Genomic DNA, 17,741 nt, shown 5'->3' on the forward strand with positions numbered 1-17,741 from the left:
GATGTCCTTTCTTCGAACAAAGGGTATGGTTAGGCTCGTGGACTTGCAAGGAACTCGAAGGTGGTCCTTAGAAGTTCGATTTGTAAGGTTTTGATGGTGTTTGAAGATTAGAGGGCTCGGGTCATAAGGACGAGAAAGAGAGTTCAAGAAGGAAGAGAGTTCAAGAAGGAAGGAGAGAAGAGGGTTGCACGTATGTGTGTGTGTGTGCGCGAGTGTGGTCACGGGTTGGCCAAAAGAAGAACAAATCTCAGGCCCTAATTGGGCAATACAATTTAGGGCTTAAGCAATTGAGTCCAAATGGAAATAAAACCAACCCCAAAAATCTGATTTGGCTCCAAGTTGTAGGAATTAAATTGATTGGTGACTAAGAAATAGTCAACCCAAGAATATCATTTCTCCCATTTACCAAATCATTTACTTATAACTTTTCCATTACGAATCCCATTCGGCCCTAACTCGCGACAACACACTCATGACGGTGCGTACAATTTAATTACGTTAGCGAGAAAAAAAATTTAAAACTATATATGTACATCCACGTCACTAAGCCTCGAGGGCATTATTGTCACCTTATTATACTCGGGGATAAATATATATAATAATTTGGGACGAGTCGTCACATCTCTTTTTTTTTCTTTGAACAAACGATATTATATATACTAAGGGAAAATGTTAGACTTAGTCTCACAATAGGCAATATTGTGGTTCAAATTCGTCTTTGGCGAAAATCGAACCTAAGACCTTTCACAAGAGGAGAAAAATAATATTAGACCGTAGTATTAAGTGACTAGTCATCTCCTATTATTTTTATATTTTTTTTAGTACATCGATATTTTTACACTAAAGGGAGGGGGTTCGGCAAAGCTACATAATAGGCAGCCTAATTTGGTATCGAAGTCGCCATCCACGAGATTCGAACCTAAGACCTCTCACATCGAAGTAAAGAGGAATACCACCAGACCGTAGTACTAAATGGCACTAGTCCTCTCCTATTTAAATAATCATGATTAAATCACGTTAACATCTTTTATTGACTTCGTTTAAAGAGTACAAGAAAAAGAAGAAAATGAGAGTAAGTGACTGAAGATGAGAGAATTTAAAAGAGAGAAAATCATACTTGGATACTAACCTAGTTTAAGGTTTGCATTGCCTCCAAACCAAAAGTTTGCCCGGTCCACAATAAATAGGCGTCTCGTGTTGAGATTTGTGTTTTTATAATTTTTTAATTACTGTTTTCTCAGATGGTCAAATTATATAGTTGCGTAAAAAAGTTGAACAAATAATCTTTTATTGCCAAAACAAATGGTCGATCAGTTGACTAAAATTCCTCAAACGAAAGGAAAATAAAAATCTCATAAAAGCAGACTAATTGATGCTAATTGTTGTACTTAATTTCTTGTCAAATTCAATCGGAATCCCAAAATTAATATAAAATCCAGCATATTAATATTTCAGTAATGGAGAAAATAGTTATTTGCAAAATAGTCAAATTGTCTTTTTAAGGCCACTAATTTTTCCACCAAAATTTTCAAAATCTCATCTCAACCATACATCCAAATAAAAATAAATAAATATAACCGTTTGCAATGATTTTTAAAAATTATATTTTTCCCAAAAAATTCCTCAAATTCCCTTTAAAGGTAACTTTCAAATTGGAAGAATCCCACCACTTTCCATTATTAGTGCAATAAGGGGAAGCAATTTTTGCTTCCAAAAACAGGCAAAAAACTGAGTTTTAAAAGCAGGAGAAGGAATAGCCTCTTTCCACACACTTCTTCTCTTCACAAAATATTGGCAGATGGGAAATTCAACTCTCCCTCCTTTTCTTCTCTCAGTTCTTCTCTTCTCTTTGTTTCAGATTCCAACATATGCTGCCAAAAATGTATGCATGCATTGCTTTCTTTCTCTTTGTCGAATTAAGTTTTTGAAGTTTCATTCTGATCAAATTTCACTAATCGCTTTGATACTATTTCTTTGTTTCAGTCTTACATTGTGTACTTAGGAGCACGTCCTCATGTTCTGGATCCTTCGTCTTCTGACCTCGATAGCGTGACAAATTCTCACTACAATCTGCTTGGAACAGTTTTGGGAAGGTATGGACACTTTATATGCTTTCTGTGTAGGGTTTGAATTTTCTTTTTCCATGCTAATATGGTTGGATTTTTTCTTTTGTTCCAATTTCTTCAACAGCAATGAAAGGGCACAAGAAGCAATATTTTATTCATATACGAGAAATATCAATGGCTTTGCTGCAATTTTGGATGATGAAGAGGCTGTTCAGATTGAAAGTAATATATATTTTTTGAAATCAATTTTGGAAGTTTTTTATTTGCAGTTTCCTCTTCCTTCCTCCGTTACGTTTTTTTTTTCACAATGCATTTTATGTGCATCTGCAGAGGATCCAAATGTTGTATCTGTCTTTCCAAACAGAGGAAGAAAACTACACACAACTCGTTCATGGGATTTTCTTGGATTGGAAGAAAACGGCGAAACCCGGCCCGGTTCCATTTTGAAGAAGGCACGGTTTGGTGCAAATACGATTATAGGAAACCTTGATACTGGTAATCTTAATTAGTTTGTTGCTAATTTAGGTTAAATTGTAAAATGTGGAGTGTAAAATCGGCCACATTCTTTGCTTTCCTTGATATATTTCTGCTCCAATAAATGTTGCATAAGTGTTTTTGAAACTTGATTTAGTATTTGAAACTTGATTTCGTATTTGAAACTTGATTTCATGTGCACGCGTTTTTATCACAAAAGTATTTCTTGTAATTTTGATTGAGAATGCTGCTGCATTTTATGTTGCGATAATGCTTTGACGTAACCACATCAGTTCAGCGTTTTTTCATATTATATAGCTAAGTTTTCTTCTAAAAAAAGGAATAGCTTATGGTTTCATCACGGTTTACCTATCATTCTGGAATTCAAGAAACTCACATAGGCATATTGTTATATAATATAACAAGTTCAGTGAATGATATATGATAATTAGATTCAAATGTTATAATTTTTTAAAATCCTACCAACCGCGAATATAGCACTTTGCATAATGATTTTAAGTATTTACCAACCCATATTTTATAGCATTTGGCATGTTGATGTCAAATTCGCTGACAAACCAATTTAATCCATTCTTGTTTTACTCCACCACAAAAAGAGAATTTTATTTCTTAGAAATTAACTGCAGTAAGAAATGCAGATCAGTCAAGATTGTGCTTCTAATTTCTGCTTCATTGGCATTTCTCGGAAACATGAACAAATTGATCTAGCTATAAATTTTTAATTAAAAATAGAATCGGAAGGATTCTAAACAGACAAGAAATTGACACAATTATATAGAGTTTATTGTCTATTTAATGTCCTTCGTTTTTTTTTTTTTTGAATAATGAGTTATAACTATAGTTTTATTTGTGAATATTTCCTAACTTTCTTTGGCATGTTTTCTCCATGCGTTCTAGTAATTTTCCATTATGTATAGCATATCATTCTGTGGCCAACACTATTCATTTGTAAATCATGAATGGTTTTTGACATTTTCTTGTTATGTGCTATGTTTTCTTTATTGGTTTTGCGACAGGTGTTTGGCCGGAATCAAAGAGCTTTAGCGATGAAGGGATGGGACCAATCCCATCTAAATGGCGTGGAATCTGTCAGCTCACCAAAAATGGTTCTCGTTGCAATAGGTCCATTCTCTTCTCCACTTCTTGCTCCTTTCTCAAATACTTTCATTTTTTAAAGTAGGTTACATTTTTTGAATGGTACATCGGTCCCAATTTGTATCTTCAGTTGATTCAGAATCTTGATATGTAAGGTGAAAAAACCAATACGTGTAATTGAATCTTACTTAAGTTCGTTGCTTATCCGGGCAACTATTGCTCACTAATGCATGTGGGTGCCCATTACATAAATAGCCAGAAATCGCTCATTCACGCAAGCAATTGTCTTTAGCAATGTCCCATTATATACTGTCCAATTAATCTGTGTGCGCCAAGAACCTTTCTTGATATTTCACTTATTAGGAACTTGCTTAAACTAATGAGTGCAAATGAACGATTGTTGTTAGTATTTCACTTATTAAACACTTGCCCAATATGTTAGCTTCTGCTAGTTAAGAACGGCCATCATTTGTTTTGATCAGATGGTATATTATGGGATGTGATTGGGTAATCGACTTCTGAAAGTAAAATAGCATACATTGGGAATTGTTGGGTTACATCTATGATCTAAAAGGCGAACTATAATATAAAGTTTGACAAAAAGGGCCGGGGGGTCCTTGGTACAAAGTAACCTAAAGTTGTGTCTCCCACCTGTTTGTCCAGTATTGTATATATACTTTAGCAATAAGTCAACTGGATCATTGCTTATGTTGCACATTTTCAACTCATGCAGACGTAATACCACCAACTATGCTAGCAATGTTTGTGTCACGTCGTTATTTAATTTGGTTAATGCAGTTGTTTAACTATGCGATAACGGCTAATGTTAATTCGGATTAACACTTACGTAGGAAGCTGATCGGAGCAAGGTACTTCAGCAAAGGATACCTCGCGTATGCTTCCATGGTTAACTCCACTGCAGCCAAGTCCATCCAGCCCAACGCTCGTGACTATGCCGGTCATGGCTCACACACCCTTTCAACGGCTGGTGGTAATTTTGTTCCTAGAGCAAGTGTTTTCGGTAATGGCAATGGCACTGCAAAGGGTGGATCCCCAAAAGCTCGGGTGGCTGCGTACAAAGTATGCTGGCCGCCAATCAATGACAACGAGTGCTTTGATGCAGACATTTTGGCCGCTTTTGAAGCTGCAATTAGTGACGGTGTTGATGTGCTTTCAGTGTCTCTTGGTGGTGAAGCTGTAGAGTTTTTTAATGATGGGATTGCAATAGGGTCCTTCCATGCTGTTAAGAAGGGGATTACTGTGGTCAGCTCAGCTGGCAATTCAGGCCCTACTCCTGGGTCAGTGTCGAATGTGGCACCGTGGATGCTCACAGTTGGAGCTAGCACGATAGATCGCGAGTTCTCCAATTATGTTGCTCTTGGCAACAAGAAGCATCTCAAGGTATTTAAATCTAACACCCTAGTCGCTAGTCGTGTGTTTATTGTAACGAGTAATGCTACAGATTATTGTAACGAGTAATGCTACAGACTATTTATCAAGATTAATCTATGACATGATATGGTACTTGGTGTGCGAATAAACAGTGATATAAACAATAACCCTAATCACTATTAGTCTGTTCATCATCACGAGTAATGCTACAGATTATGACATTGATTTACAACATGAAATGGTAGTTGATGTCCTAATCAACAGTTTAACACCCTTAAGTAACCATATTCTTGTTTCTAGGGAGCAAGTCTTTCCTCCACAGGTTTGCCAGCTGAAAAGTTCTACCCATTGATAAGTGCAAGCGATGCTAAAGCTACTAATGCGTCTGCTTCTGAAGCGTGAGTAACATCAATTTTTATGCTTGTGCATAATGTACATTATTTAACTGTACCTTCTCCAACTTCTTCAGCCAGCTCTGCAAACCTAGTACCCTTGATAAAAAGAAGGCGGAGGGTAAAATTTTGGTTTGCGTTCGAGGGGAAAATGCAAGAGCCAACAAGGGTCAACAAGCTATTCTTGCAGGCGCTGTCGGAATGATTTTGGTCAATGATAAGCTAAGTGGGAATGAAATCATAGCTGATCCTCACTTGCTTCCGGCTTCACACGTTAATTTTTCCGACGGAGAATCTGTCTTTGCCTACATCAAGTCGACCAAGTACATATTCTGATCTTTCATTTTGTGTGTTTTTGACCTAAAAAGTTCGTGACTAATCTTCTAGCCTCTCATTCAATGAAAATGAATCAGGATTCCTATGGCTTACATTACTCGTGTAAAGACTGAACTAGGAACAAAACCAGCTCCATTTATGGCTTCATTCTCTTCGAGGGGGCCTAACCCCGTTGAGCAGTCAATTCTTAAGGTAATCTTTGAAATTCTTGTTCATTCTTATGTGCAATGCTTCTTCAAATATTTTATGTAACCTGTTCAATGTTTGCGCATCAGCCTGATATCACAGCGCCTGGAGTGAGTATAATTGCTGCTTATACTCAAGCAACTGGGCCAACTGATGGGGAGTTCGATACACGGCGTGTACCTTTCAATACAGAATCCGGAACTTCCATGTCGTGCCCTCATGTATCTGGAATTGTCGGTCTTTTGAAAACCCTTCACCCGACATGGACCCCTGCAGCTATTAAATCTGCAATCATGACCACCGGTACAATTTTTCCCTTCTGGTTTAAGTCACCATAATTTTGTCACACGCGTTCCAGTTGTTAATTTTCTTTATTTCGTTCCTTCTGCAGCAAGAAAACGAGATAACAACAAGGGCACAATGCTGGACTCATCCAAGGCCAGAGCAACCCCATTTGCTTATGGTGCAGGACATGTTCAACCAAACAGTGCGATGGACCCTGGACTTGTTTATGACCTAACAACCGATGATTACTTGAACTTCTTATGTGCTCGTGGCTACAATGCAACACTTCTCAAAGTGTTTTCTAAAGAGCCACATAAATGTCCCAAGGCATATAGTCTTTCTGATTTTAACTATCCTTCTATAACAGTTCCCAATCTCCGTGACACGCCAGTGACTGTGACTAGAAGGGTTAAGAATGTTGGTTCTCCAGGCACATACGTAGTTCGTGTTAAGGAACCGGTGGGAGTTTCTGTTACTGTTAAGCCTGGTACCTTGCAGTTCAAGAGCAATGGCGAAGAGAAGAAGTTCACGGTTGTTCTGAAGGCTCAGGTTCAAGGGCCTCAAGACTACGTATTTGGAGAGTTAAATTGGACGGATGGGAAGCACAATGTCAGGAGTCCTATTGTCGTCATGCACTACTAGAGATGACGAAGTATGTCAATTCTTGTTCATCATTGTTTAAATCCTTCAAGATATGTGGATTTTAGGTTAGGCAGATGTATTTATACGTCTTTTCTGTCATTCCGAAAAGATTTATTTATCGAAAAACATCGGTGCAAAATAAGGAGAATAAAGAAGTAAAGTATTTATTCGGTTATCATGTTACACATGGGGTAATGCTAGGGATGAGCACGTTTATCAACTCTTAAGCAATAAACCAATCATCTACTTTCATGTCCTTCAGTTTCCAACATTTAATTTACAAATTTAGTCTCTCTAGCATTTATGCCAACAACTTCTGCAAGTTTTTACTATTCTTAAAACCTTATCTTTCTTCTTCCATAATTTCTTCCCTTTAAAATTGCAAGCTTGTGAGCTATCTCGACTGTAATCTTAGACTAGAAAGTATCTTTTTTATCAGATTTTCTTTTTGCTAAAATGCCTATGTGAGTCTTCCCGGCCCCAAGAAGGGGTGGATAACCGTGACTTGCCACCAATTGTCTCCATTTTTTGAAAAAAACAAACAAACAAATTAGTCTTTGTACGAAGACCTCAAGTGTTGCTACAACCTCAGTAGAATCAGTTTTATCAAGTTTCTTAGTCCTCTCAATCACAGACAAAATATTATCATAGATCCTAGTGAGACTAATCAACAATTTCTCCACAATTCGTTTATTACTCACTCTTCACTATACATCTTCATTTGGTTAATTAATCCAAATAGTCTAGTCAAATAAACAAATAATGATTCATCATCTCTCATACGAGCATACTCAAAGTCTCGACGAATACCTAGCAATTTCAAGGCTCTAACTCGTCAATCGTCTCTCTATTCTTGCTTCAGAATATCCCCACGCCTCCTTTGCAGTCTCTTGGTTCGCAATCTTAGGGAAGATCTCATCTGAAACTGCACCTTGAATCAACCCCAACACGTCTCGAGCTATGGAATCCTGAACCCCAATCTTCTCCTTCTCGGTGAGTTCATCCTCAAATTCATCTGGAATCTCAAATCCTTCATCTACAAACTACCACAAGTTGTGAGACTTGAAAACCGTCTTCATTTGTATGTAGTTTTCTTTGGTGAACACCGAACTTTGTAGATCAACACCAGACCCAGCCAGTTCGTTGGTTGCCTCAAAATCACAGATTTATGCCTCTTGGATTCGATTCAGAGAACGAGACCATGGTCAGTGAGAGTACAAATGACCATTGCAAATCCATCACAAATGACCATTGCAAATCCACTCGCAAATCCATCACAAATGACCATTGCAAATCCACTCACAAATCCAACACGAGTAAAACTCACGTGCCTAGCACGCTAACAACTTAAACACACCAGGTGCTATGTCAGTTGGCACCAATCTAGCCTATGAGTTAGTCTGATAATCAAATGAAAAAGATTAAGAATAAAATCAAAGGAATTTTAACGAAAAGCTACCAGTATTTTTTACTTTAACCAAAAACCATACTTTTACACTAAAAAATTAATCCTGATACTATTCACTTTACCCTTTATTTTGTCCTCATCGTTAAAACTTAAAATTTTCAAACATTTTCATTAGTTTTCCTTAAAATCAATTCACACCAAGATATCCAAGAAAAAAAAAGTTTTTTTACTAGATGGTCCATATGATGTTACAAAACCTCTTACAAGCATCCTCAAAATACTCAAAACTATAATTGGCTTAGCATAACTCAAGACAAACGTCTAAGGTGACACAAAACCGAAATTAAAACCTTTCCGCCAATCTAGCAGTAACTGCTCTTAATTTCGAATACACTTTTCCGGCAGGGGACCCTAAGATAAGGCTGCAAAGAGAATCCCTTGCAACCTTAATATTTGCAAAAGATCCCAGTATGTGAATCTTGGTGTCAGCAATCACAATCCTTGTCTTCGTAGCATTCTCGATTGCAAACTTTGTTTTACCACCCTTACCGGAAAGCCTTCCTATAGCACGAGACAAGTGCTCCCCACGGAGTGTTTTAACGTCCTTGATCTCAAAAGACTCTACATAGAGCTCATCCATCCGCAAAAGGGCAACGGCGTCTATAACATCAAAACCCAGCATGAAAGCCTGAACAAAATCAGCGCACTTCTGTAGATTACTTACATCGGGTGTGTCAGCTCTAGTCTTCAACTCAACTTTGCGACCCTTGAGATTCATACGAATGTCTATCTTCATCTGCTCATAAATTGGGGTGTATATGTCCATCCATGCTTTCTTGAGGGGAGAATAACGATGCGGCGGAACAGAGACTTTCCGGAACTGGACTTGTCCATCTGACATCTCATGAGCCTTCAAAGGCGCAAACGATGGCTTGGGTGGTAAAGTCCCAGGCAATGAATTTGGTGCAGATGAACCTGCTTCGACTTCCATGGCTGTAGGAGCTCCGTTGGACTGCATTTTTAACTCCGCCGACTACGACCCTTCAACGGTTAATCAAAAGTTGATCAATGGATTAATTAGCTGCACAAAATCAGATATTCGTATGAACCCCCTCTACAAACCAAAACAAACATCTATGACAATAAACATCTACTCTAATTAAGCTCTATATATCAATTAAATTATAAAAGGGCTACTTCAAACCAATAAGGCTCCCTATTTTGCGAAGGTCTATCGTAAGCAGCCCTACTCTTGCTTTGCAAAGAGGCTGTTTCCATGACTCGACCCTATGACCTTTCGGTCATAAAGGAGCAACTTTTCCGTTGTGCCTAGGTTCGCCCTCATATATCAATTAAACATATAAATATACGAATTTCACTACAGCTTCAATTAATCCACTTCCAAATTTACATAACAAAAGCGATTAAATATTCCCAATTTCATCATTGGGTGCCTGAAAAACCTCTTATCGAGCTCAAAAGCAGAACAAGTATCCAAATTGACACAGACCCAAATAAGAAAAGACAAAGATTTCATCAAATTCAAACAAAGATACAGATATAAACCGATTTTTCAACATACCCACAAGACCTTAGATCATGAACAGTCTAATTCGACTGCGACTAAGAAATGATACAGAAGAAAATGGACCTTCACGATAAAAATGAACGTACCTGGACCGGGGATGTAAGTAGATTTTGAGCTTCCTCTCTCTTCCTTTGTGGTTTCGTCGATAGGAGAGAGCAGAGAGAGGGGCTCGCAAGGGGAAGAGTTGAATTAACTAGGGTTTTGATTTCATATGCAGTAGTTTTTTGGGTATGGATTGGGCCTTTTAGAGTAGGCACAACTTTTATTTATTTATTTTTATTTTAACGGTGAAGTTAATAAGTTAGATAGTTAAATGTTATAGAATAGGCCTTAAAAATGTGTCCCAATTTTAATATACTTTCTTAGCTCATAGTATATTTCAACGATCTAATTATCATAATTTTTAGGTCATTTGTTATAATTTTGGAATACAGTTTTTCATGTGTAAGATAATTTATCGGTATAAAAATAACACCGTTTAATACACCAAATTTTATGATACAAGTAATTCAAATTTTATTTTTCAAATATCCAATCACTTGCATTATTCAACCATTTGATAGCATAACAGATCAATAGCTTAATTTTAACTAACCTCTAAACACGAGCCTGGCGAGATTTTTTTAATCAAGCGCGCAACGTGCCATTATAAAGTCGTAAATTATTCAAGTGAACAGAAAACCAAAAAGAGAAAAAGGCCCAGTTGAGCCTAAAACATTCAAATGAAGGCCCAAAAACAAAAATAAAACGGTAACATATGTAAGTCGTTCTTCAACCTGCTCCGGACTCAACAACTTCACTACCTTCCTCACCGTCGACCCGCGAAGCCCATCGGCGCTCTTAATAACCCCCATCATCGCCGTCTTCAGCGTCTCCTCGTCCATCAGCCTCCCCACCCTCCTCGCCAGCGGCAGAATCGGCGGCGCCGCCACGCTCTCCTGAATCCTTGCCATTGTCTCCAAGAGCTCCCGCTCCGCCCGCCTCGTCTCGCCCTTCACCGCGTCCATCTCCGTCGCCTGCTCCGCCGTCAAGTCCTCAATCGAGCTGTCCACCATCCGCAGCACCATTGACGGCTTGAATCCCCCCAACCAGAGCAAGCTCCTCTCGAATGAGCTGAGCCAGGGCGGCGAAAACAAGACAAACACATCCTCCTCCGCCGTTCTGGCTTTCTCGGCGAAGTACTGCTGGTAGTGAGACATAACCTGCTCGATTAAGTTCCTCTGCCGGCAATCCTTGTTTTCGTAGTCCGGCGATTCGACCAAGTTACGGAGCTGGTCGAGAAACGTTTGCTGGCGGTGCAGCCAGCCGCCGAGTATTATAGTGACACGTGGCTTATCTGCTCTTCACTCGTCATTTCTCTTCATCTCTCCCGGAATGCCATATCAAAACGATACGCTTTCTATGCTTATATACATACAATTTACTTACTGCAGCCCAAGAAGAAAAACGTCGTCTAGGCATTTCCTATGACTTAATTCTCTTTTCTGGAGCTTTTTATGGATCAAGCCGATGCTACGAGGCCATATCTAAATACGGAAGACTATCTAGAACATCAACCAGGACGTCAAATGTTATAATACAAGTAGACGAGTACTTGAAGAAAAAATTTATACCCACTTACGTAATGACATTAATCTAACCTTACGTGATGGACAAAAAAGAATGAGAGCGTATCTAAAAAACGAAAATTCATATCATAATATTGCTAGCCTATTTAATTTAATTCTAATTTTATAAATATTAGTTTTTATAAAAACTATTAATCGTAGTAAAAAAAAACATATTGAATAGACTTAATGCCCTCAAAATTAAAACACAATTACATTAAACTTAATAGCATACCAGAATTGGTTTATTAGAAATCTCACAATCACAATATATTTTAGGATCAAGTACCTAAACCCCTCAATCTTTTAGTGTCATTCTAAATTCGTCTTAACATTTTTAAACATTCTAGACAAGTATCCATCCTATTGAAAATGTCATATTCATTAAGCCACAGTTAATTTTTCAAACGTAGATTATATAGAATACCCCTCAACTTAGTATATCATGGTCAACATTAATATTTGTCACCTCAAAATCTAAATTTCAAAAATAGATTATATAATGTGGAACCGGATGATCAAAGGGTATTGAATTGAATGAAAAATAGACCCAAATTGAAATTACATTGTCTCCTAACAAATAAGAGGGTTAATAATTCAGACATGATGGTGGACACATCATGGCAGTGCATACCATTTTAGCAACCTCCATGACCGTCTTCCCAATGTTGGTGGCAGTTGTAGGGTGGATTTGGTGCTTTTGCGTTGAGTTTGGACGTGATGGTCTAATATGAGTGGTGGTGACAGTTAATTAGTGAAGGCTACAATTTCATGACCTTTGATTGTTCTTGAAGCCAAAGAAACTCTGATTAATTTGACAAATTTTTAACTGGTGCTTTAATGGATGCGACATTTTCAATAAATCGAGTACTTACTTGAAATGTGTAAAAAAAATTAAGATACATTTAAAATGACACTAAAAAATTAAAAGATTTTAGGTACTTAATCCTATTAGTATTTTAACGATCCAACAGTCAAGTAGTTAATCCACCATCGAAATTCAATCCGAACAAGGTCAATCCCGCAGGGGATAAATAAAGCAGATTTGGTAAAACTCAAAGAAAATCAAATCGAAGGATGGACTGTTTATATAAATTGCAACCCACATTCGTGGGTCTCAATCAATAAGGTTAGATCAAGGGGAAACAAATACATAATATTTTCAACTTCCAAGTTGTTGAGTTCCCAAACTAAGCATTAATCCAGCAACGAATATGAATTTTGCAAAGGTATAAAGTTTCAAATCAGCCACCGAAAAGATACCCGGCTGCTTGTTCTTCGTTACCATCGAAAAATTTAAGAGCTTGTATTACCGCATCTCTCCCGAACCCTAGCTCGACAAGCTTTGCAACCTTAGCTTCAAATTCAGATCCCTGCAACCACAACTTCGTCAGATGTAGAAATTTTATTCGACGATCCAACTTCTCTGTATGGTGAACCCCCGAAAGACCGAAAACCCTAGTTGATAACTTAGAATGGAGATTAAGCAAATGTAAAACACTACAGCATAATTAAACTTCTCGATATAAATTAAAAAATAGCGTAAAGCTAGAAAAATTTACCTGAGTCTGGTTTGAACGAGCACTCGCTGTGTCAAGTTTAAAGGGAAAAGGGAACGATCATCAGTTATACGTGGGGAAAATTCATACATGCACTGCTATCACAATTTGCAAGTAACCAATTTAACCGAGAAGAGCAAACAAACTAAATTTCACCTCCCTGACACAAATCATTATCAAGGCATCCCATTAAACTCTAAAATTCTCATTAACCGATTCAACCAAACAAAAGCAAACAAACTAAATTGCACCTCCCGACACAAACCATAACCAAAGCATCCGTTAACGACAATGAGCATTTTCCAAACTAACCCGAAGATTGCCCTCCTGATGGTACAGTTTTGCTCGTATCTGCTGTTCCCGCTGTAACCTGAAGAATACCATTATTAAAGCACAATGAGCAAAATGAAAGAAATATAAATCCAAAGTCAACTGCCTTACTAAATTTGAAAACTTTTATACGACAACATATCCTAATGAATGATATGATCCAAAAAACCATGTTATATCTATAGATTCTACACTTAACAAGAAAATTAGGAGGGGATGGGAAGATATGAAAATAAAAAGGAGCAAATACAAAAACTCATACAAGATGATCCAACTGTTTTTACAGATAACAACAGAATTTTGGTCCTAGATTTTATTATTATTATGCATTTAGAACCGGAAACAGCAAACAGCAAGAATCCTTGACTTCAGGAAAAGCATAAACTCGAGTAGACTTACAGGAGCTCCTGAGCTGGATGCTTCCTTGGAGAACCTTTCTTCATCGAGAAAACGAGATGGGATGTCTTTTTCTGAAACAAATACATAGTTTTTGATTTTTCTTTAGCAAAGGACCATAAATATTCCAGAATATTTATACATACATACATAGATATCATGGGACCTACCTTGCAAAAATGGTACAGAAACTTCTCCACCGCCAACTCTCAAAACATTTTCGTTCAAATCTATAATGCACTGAAGACATCTTTAATGTTAGAAGACTAAGTGATAACAAATGGAGCTCCACATTAATTACAACCATTGAGAAAGACAGCTATCACAGAATTTGGAGCATGGATTCTACCTGATGCTTACGGAGCATATCCAACCCAAAGAGAAACTCCATATTCGGAGCATCGAGAACCATGAATGAACAAGGGTAAAATATACTTCCAATCTATAGAAACAATGTTAAAAAGCCTGTCACTCAAGTAAACATTTCAGAGAGAGTATAAAATAATATGGATTTGCTCAGCATAGGCAGCTACCTTGATTGGAGCTACATGTATTCGACCCAATATCTCTGATTGACCAACTCCATGAGCAATGCCCTTATAACGTTGATCTAAAAGCCTCAACAATCTAGAGAGTTTAATGCCCAAAACAACATAACATTAGGCTTTTGCTCCTGTAACTCTCACATTTTTCATAAAAATATGAAATCAAAAGAATCAAAAGAATTTCTTATAAAGAAAGCAGCAGTAATGCATTCAAAAATTGCCTTCTTTTTCATAAAAACTTATCAGAAGGGTTGGTCGCCAGAGCAAAATTTATGTGGCTAAAGTTGTATGATATAAAGCAGTTGGTGAAAAAAAACCAACTGAGATTGTTATTGAACTACCTCCTACGGTTCTCTCATGCATCCAAATCAACATCAGTATTCATAAAAATATGGGAAAAAAATAAATCAACAGAAATTCTAATAAAGAAAACAGCAATAAAGCATTCAAAATTTGTCTCCTTTTCACATGAACTTATCTGAGGGTTGGTCGCAAGATCTTATCTAAGTGGCTAAAGTGATATGATATAAAGTAGCTAGTGAAAACAACCGACTGAGATTGTTATCCAAATCAACATCCGTATTCATCTTAAAATCATGCAAGCATATTTATTGTGTTTGGGCCACAGAATGTCCACCATGAAACACACAACCACACAACTAATAGACAGTGGACCGATAGCCCAGATAATAGCACCAAACTTGCTAATCCAAAAAGGAACGAGACTCAAAGTATATGATCCAAGCATATTCATCAATAGAATATTAAAATGAGTCGCTTGTGTATATATACTTTCACAACCAGTAAAGAGTAGTGTAATAGTTAAAATTAGCTCATACCCACAACGCTCGGCACAACTTTTTGATATAATAGTTGACTGCGCTCCACTGTCAACAAATGCCTGGATACAAGTGGAAATAAACAAAGTATGTAACTTTTGCAGTTACTTAAAGTACAGACAATCCATAAAGAACAAGAACTGATAATATTAATTGAGATGGATAGCCTTTATTGAGTTCAGGAAACATAAAGGGCAGTCGAATTAGGAAGGCAATACAGATGACAGAAAAATATTCCAGCCATCTTATATCACATTGAACTGAAGAGAAAGAAGAGTAACAGTCCTAAGTTATTAGGGAATAATTACCTTCAATGGAACACCATTCACTTCCATGTCAACATACAACATAACCTAGAAAAGCATAGAACATCAAACAAAATACCAATTTAAAATTATAACACTGGTAGAGAAAGCTGATAATCATACGTACCACTCTTGCAAAAGCTTCAGGGTTATGCTCCAGAGCAGCAGCCCAATTTTCATCAATTCCTTTCTGCAAAGGAAATAAGCAATATTAAAAAAGAAATACCCTTAGGGGTGTGTGGAAGTAAAAAGGGTGTGTGGATAGCACTACCCTAAAAAAAGCAAAAAAGAAATAACAAAATACATATTGTGAGCAATTACGAATTGATTTTTAAGAGTACGTTACCACTGCAAATATTTTAGGAAAGAACAACTACAGCTCCAGGTTATTAAAGAAACTATGGAGTTGAATTATCTTCTGTGAACCTCACTCCTTTAACAAAGACAATAATCACAATACCACTAACCTGGCGAATAGCAGCTTCAATCTTCTTCTGGGCTTCAACATCAAAAGGATCTGCATAAAGAAGAGCCTGCTCACAAGATTCAGGTAACCAAAAGCTCCATCAGTTACAGGAATTAGAAATCATGCCAAAATCTACATTGAAGAGGTAAAACAGGATAAACACTCATACTTACAGAAACAGACATCGCAATATTATTTACAGTTAGTTAGCATCACTGTATTTCTCTGAAACTTCATCAATTACCATATGGCTATATGTATTTTATTAATCAGTATGTATGGAGACACATTACAGTGTAGGCCATATAAAATAGCAACCATCCTACAATGGAAGAAAATGTAACTTACAAGCTCCTCATCTTGTTTCCGTTTTAGTTCAGATTTTTGGCGATGACGCTCTCGCAAAAGTTCCTGCAGTCTATTGAGATCATTTCCAAGAATAACTTGTGCCAAGTCTGGGTCACTCTGTAAGCTCCAAACAAAAGCAAAGACAATCAGAAACTCACGGGAAGTACAAAATCACATAAACTAGGGACAACGAATTACATTTTGAAAGACTCTGCAACAAACAGTTTATAACCTCAGAATAGCAATGCAAAATTTAAATAAAAAAGAAGATTTCATTCAACTTATTAATGTCTCTTTTCAAACACTATGCAGCAACTGTCAACAAAGGCCAACCAAAACCAGAAAAAAAGAAATTGAAGTCTCAGAACATCATGCTACCTGAAACAACTGTGCTGTCAAATTAGAATCATTCCTAATGTGCTGCTGGAAAGCTCCTGGGTTTACCGCAGACCCATCTGGATTGAAGCTCAAGGCATTGGACGGTGCACTGAAACACATCCACAGGCCCATTAAACGCATGAACATCATAAAGTGAATTGCACATAAAGTACAGCATTATCAAATATACCTCGAGGCGGCATTGGACACCATCATTATCAAGTCTTCATCTCTAACACCAAGAGCACTCAGCTTCTCAGAATTCCTCATCTCCCTCCCATTATATAGCAGCTGCTGCTGCTGGAGCAGCACCCGCGTCTGCTTATACGCATCGGAAAATCAAATCACGCATTCCTTATACATTACTCCATTAACTAAACAGCTAACTGGATTCAAAACTAGCTTTCAAATCAAGAGAGTTCAGCACTTTAAATTCTGCAATTATATTCCAGTTCTTCACCACTTCCTCTAAATCCCAAGTACAGAAAGATCTAAACTTCACTTCAATCCAAAAGTTTTTTCCCCAAAAAAACAGCTTAATCCTTCAAATTAAGTAAAAAAACAATGATTATTTCATGAATTAAATTAAATTAAATTAAATTAAATTAAATTTCTCACCTCCACTTCCAGCAGAGCTTTCACATTCTCAACCTATCACAGAAAAATTAAAATTAAATAAAAAAAATAACTTCCAAATTAAGTTAAAGAACTATCAAAGTAATTGGGGGGTTTCTGAGGTGAAAAATTAGGGCTTTACAGTCTCGTGAGGATCGACGTCTAAGGAGAGGATCTGTTCGTCCGCGGTCATCACAGTGATCTTCATCTTCTTCAATCCGTCGATGCGATTGGATCTCCGAAGTGGATTGGTGAGGATTTTGTGAGATTGTATGGTGGGTTGTATCGAATCGGAGCTTCGGGATTTTGAATATGTAGGAGGATTTGTTTGACGAGTTTGGACTTCTTGTCCCACTTGGACAAGAAGGAGAGAAGGATCGTCTGTAATACGAATTAGTTGCACTCGTTGACAAAACGCTCCGTTCTGTTAGCTTTCTGTATAAGAAAGTAGTATTCTTTTACTATTGG

The 17,741-nt window shown here is 37.3% G+C and overlaps 4 protein-coding genes across 6 annotated transcripts; 1 reads left to right on the top strand and 3 right to left on the bottom strand.

Annotated features, from left to right (window-relative positions):
• The first annotated feature begins 1,716 nt into the window (after positions 1-1,716).
• Positions 1,717-7,064, top strand: LOC126614979 (subtilisin-like protease SBT5.4). Its single transcript, XM_050282691.1, has 11 exons — positions 1,717-1,882; positions 1,984-2,093; positions 2,191-2,288; positions 2,397-2,561; positions 3,578-3,683; positions 4,508-5,057; positions 5,349-5,446; positions 5,518-5,763; positions 5,854-5,968; positions 6,052-6,265; positions 6,354-7,064. The coding sequence occupies exons 1-11, from the start codon at positions 1,799-1,801 to the stop codon at positions 6,887-6,889; spliced, it is 2,322 nt and encodes a 773-aa protein (XP_050138648.1). The 5' UTR covers positions 1,717-1,798; the 3' UTR covers positions 6,890-7,064.
• Positions 7,065-8,502: 1,438 nt separating this feature from the next.
• On the bottom strand, positions 8,503-10,135 carry LOC126614992 (uncharacterized). Of its 2 annotated transcripts, none has more exons than XM_050282707.1 (2): positions 9,972-10,135; positions 8,503-9,378 (listed from the first exon to the last, which is right to left on the bottom strand). In XM_050282707.1, the coding sequence occupies exon 2, from the start codon at positions 9,313-9,315 to the stop codon at positions 8,641-8,643; it is 675 nt and encodes a 224-aa protein (XP_050138664.1). In that variant the 5' UTR covers positions 9,316-9,378; positions 9,972-10,135; the 3' UTR covers positions 8,503-8,640. The 2 variants fall into 2 exon arrangements, with proteins under 2 accessions (XP_050138664.1, XP_050138665.1); XM_050282708.1 differs by having other exon boundaries at positions 8,503-9,338; positions 9,972-10,132.
• Positions 10,136-10,399: 264 nt separating this feature from the next.
• Positions 10,400-11,384, bottom strand: LOC126614993 (protein ZW2-like). The gene has a single exon (XM_050282709.1). The coding sequence runs from the start codon at positions 11,082-11,084 to the stop codon at positions 10,551-10,553; it is 534 nt and encodes a 177-aa protein (XP_050138666.1). The 5' UTR covers positions 11,085-11,384; the 3' UTR covers positions 10,400-10,550.
• A 1,173-nt stretch (positions 11,385-12,557) lies between these two features.
• On the bottom strand, positions 12,558-17,613 carry LOC126614983 (protein DNA-DAMAGE INDUCIBLE 1-like). Of its 2 annotated transcripts, XM_050282695.1 has the most exons (16): positions 17,416-17,612; positions 17,277-17,309; positions 16,849-16,976; positions 16,659-16,767; positions 16,281-16,397; positions 15,934-15,999; positions 15,594-15,656; positions 15,470-15,514; positions 15,162-15,223; positions 14,311-14,404; positions 14,127-14,219; positions 13,948-14,017; positions 13,781-13,851; positions 13,364-13,421; positions 13,055-13,080; positions 12,558-12,865 (listed from the first exon to the last, which is right to left on the bottom strand). In XM_050282695.1, the coding sequence occupies exons 1-16, from the start codon at positions 17,479-17,481 to the stop codon at positions 12,737-12,739; spliced, it is 1,230 nt and encodes a 409-aa protein (XP_050138652.1). In that variant the 5' UTR covers positions 17,482-17,612; the 3' UTR covers positions 12,558-12,736. The 2 variants fall into 2 exon arrangements, with proteins under 2 accessions (XP_050138652.1, XP_050138653.1); XM_050282696.1 differs by lacking the exons at positions 12,558-12,865; positions 13,055-13,080 and adding an exon at positions 13,111-13,211 and having other exon boundaries at positions 13,317-13,421; positions 17,416-17,613.
• Positions 17,614-17,741: the final 128 nt, after the last annotated feature.

This window comes from Malus sylvestris, chromosome 3, assembly GCF_916048215.2.
Source record: "Malus sylvestris chromosome 3, drMalSylv7.2, whole genome shotgun sequence".
Classification (NCBI taxonomy): Eukaryota; Viridiplantae; Streptophyta; class Magnoliopsida; order Rosales; family Rosaceae; genus Malus; species Malus sylvestris.

Excerpts from the sequence above, each read along its gene's own strand:
- LOC126614979 (XM_050282691.1), top strand. The coding sequence starts at position 1,799 with ATGGGAAATTCAACTCTCCCTCCTTTTCTTCTCTCAGTTCTTCTCTTC. Across the intron at positions 2,289-2,396 it reads AGAGGCTGTTCAGATTGAAA|AGGATCCAAATGTTGTATCT; the intron begins GTAATATATATT and ends GTGCATCTGCAG. Across the intron at positions 5,058-5,348 it reads GCAACAAGAAGCATCTCAAG|GGAGCAAGTCTTTCCTCCAC; the intron begins GTATTTAAATCT and ends TCTTGTTTCTAG.
- LOC126614992 (XM_050282707.1), bottom strand. The coding sequence starts at position 9,315 with ATGCAGTCCAACGGAGCTCCTACAGCCATGGAAGTCGAAGCAGGTTCA.
- LOC126614993 (XM_050282709.1), bottom strand. The coding sequence starts at position 11,084 with ATGTCTCACTACCAGCAGTACTTCGCCGAGAAAGCCAGAACGGCGGAG.
- LOC126614983 (XM_050282695.1), bottom strand. The coding sequence starts at position 17,481 with ATGAAGATCACTGTGATGACCGCGGACGAACAGATCCTCTCCTTAGAC. Across the intron at positions 16,768-16,848 it reads GTGTCCAATGCCGCCTCGAG|TGCACCGTCCAATGCCTTGA; the intron begins GTATATTTGATA and ends GATGTGTTTCAG. Across the intron at positions 16,000-16,280 it reads GGAAACAAGATGAGGAGCTT|GCTCTTCTTTATGCAGATCC; the intron begins GTAAGTTACATT and ends TCTTGTGAGCAG.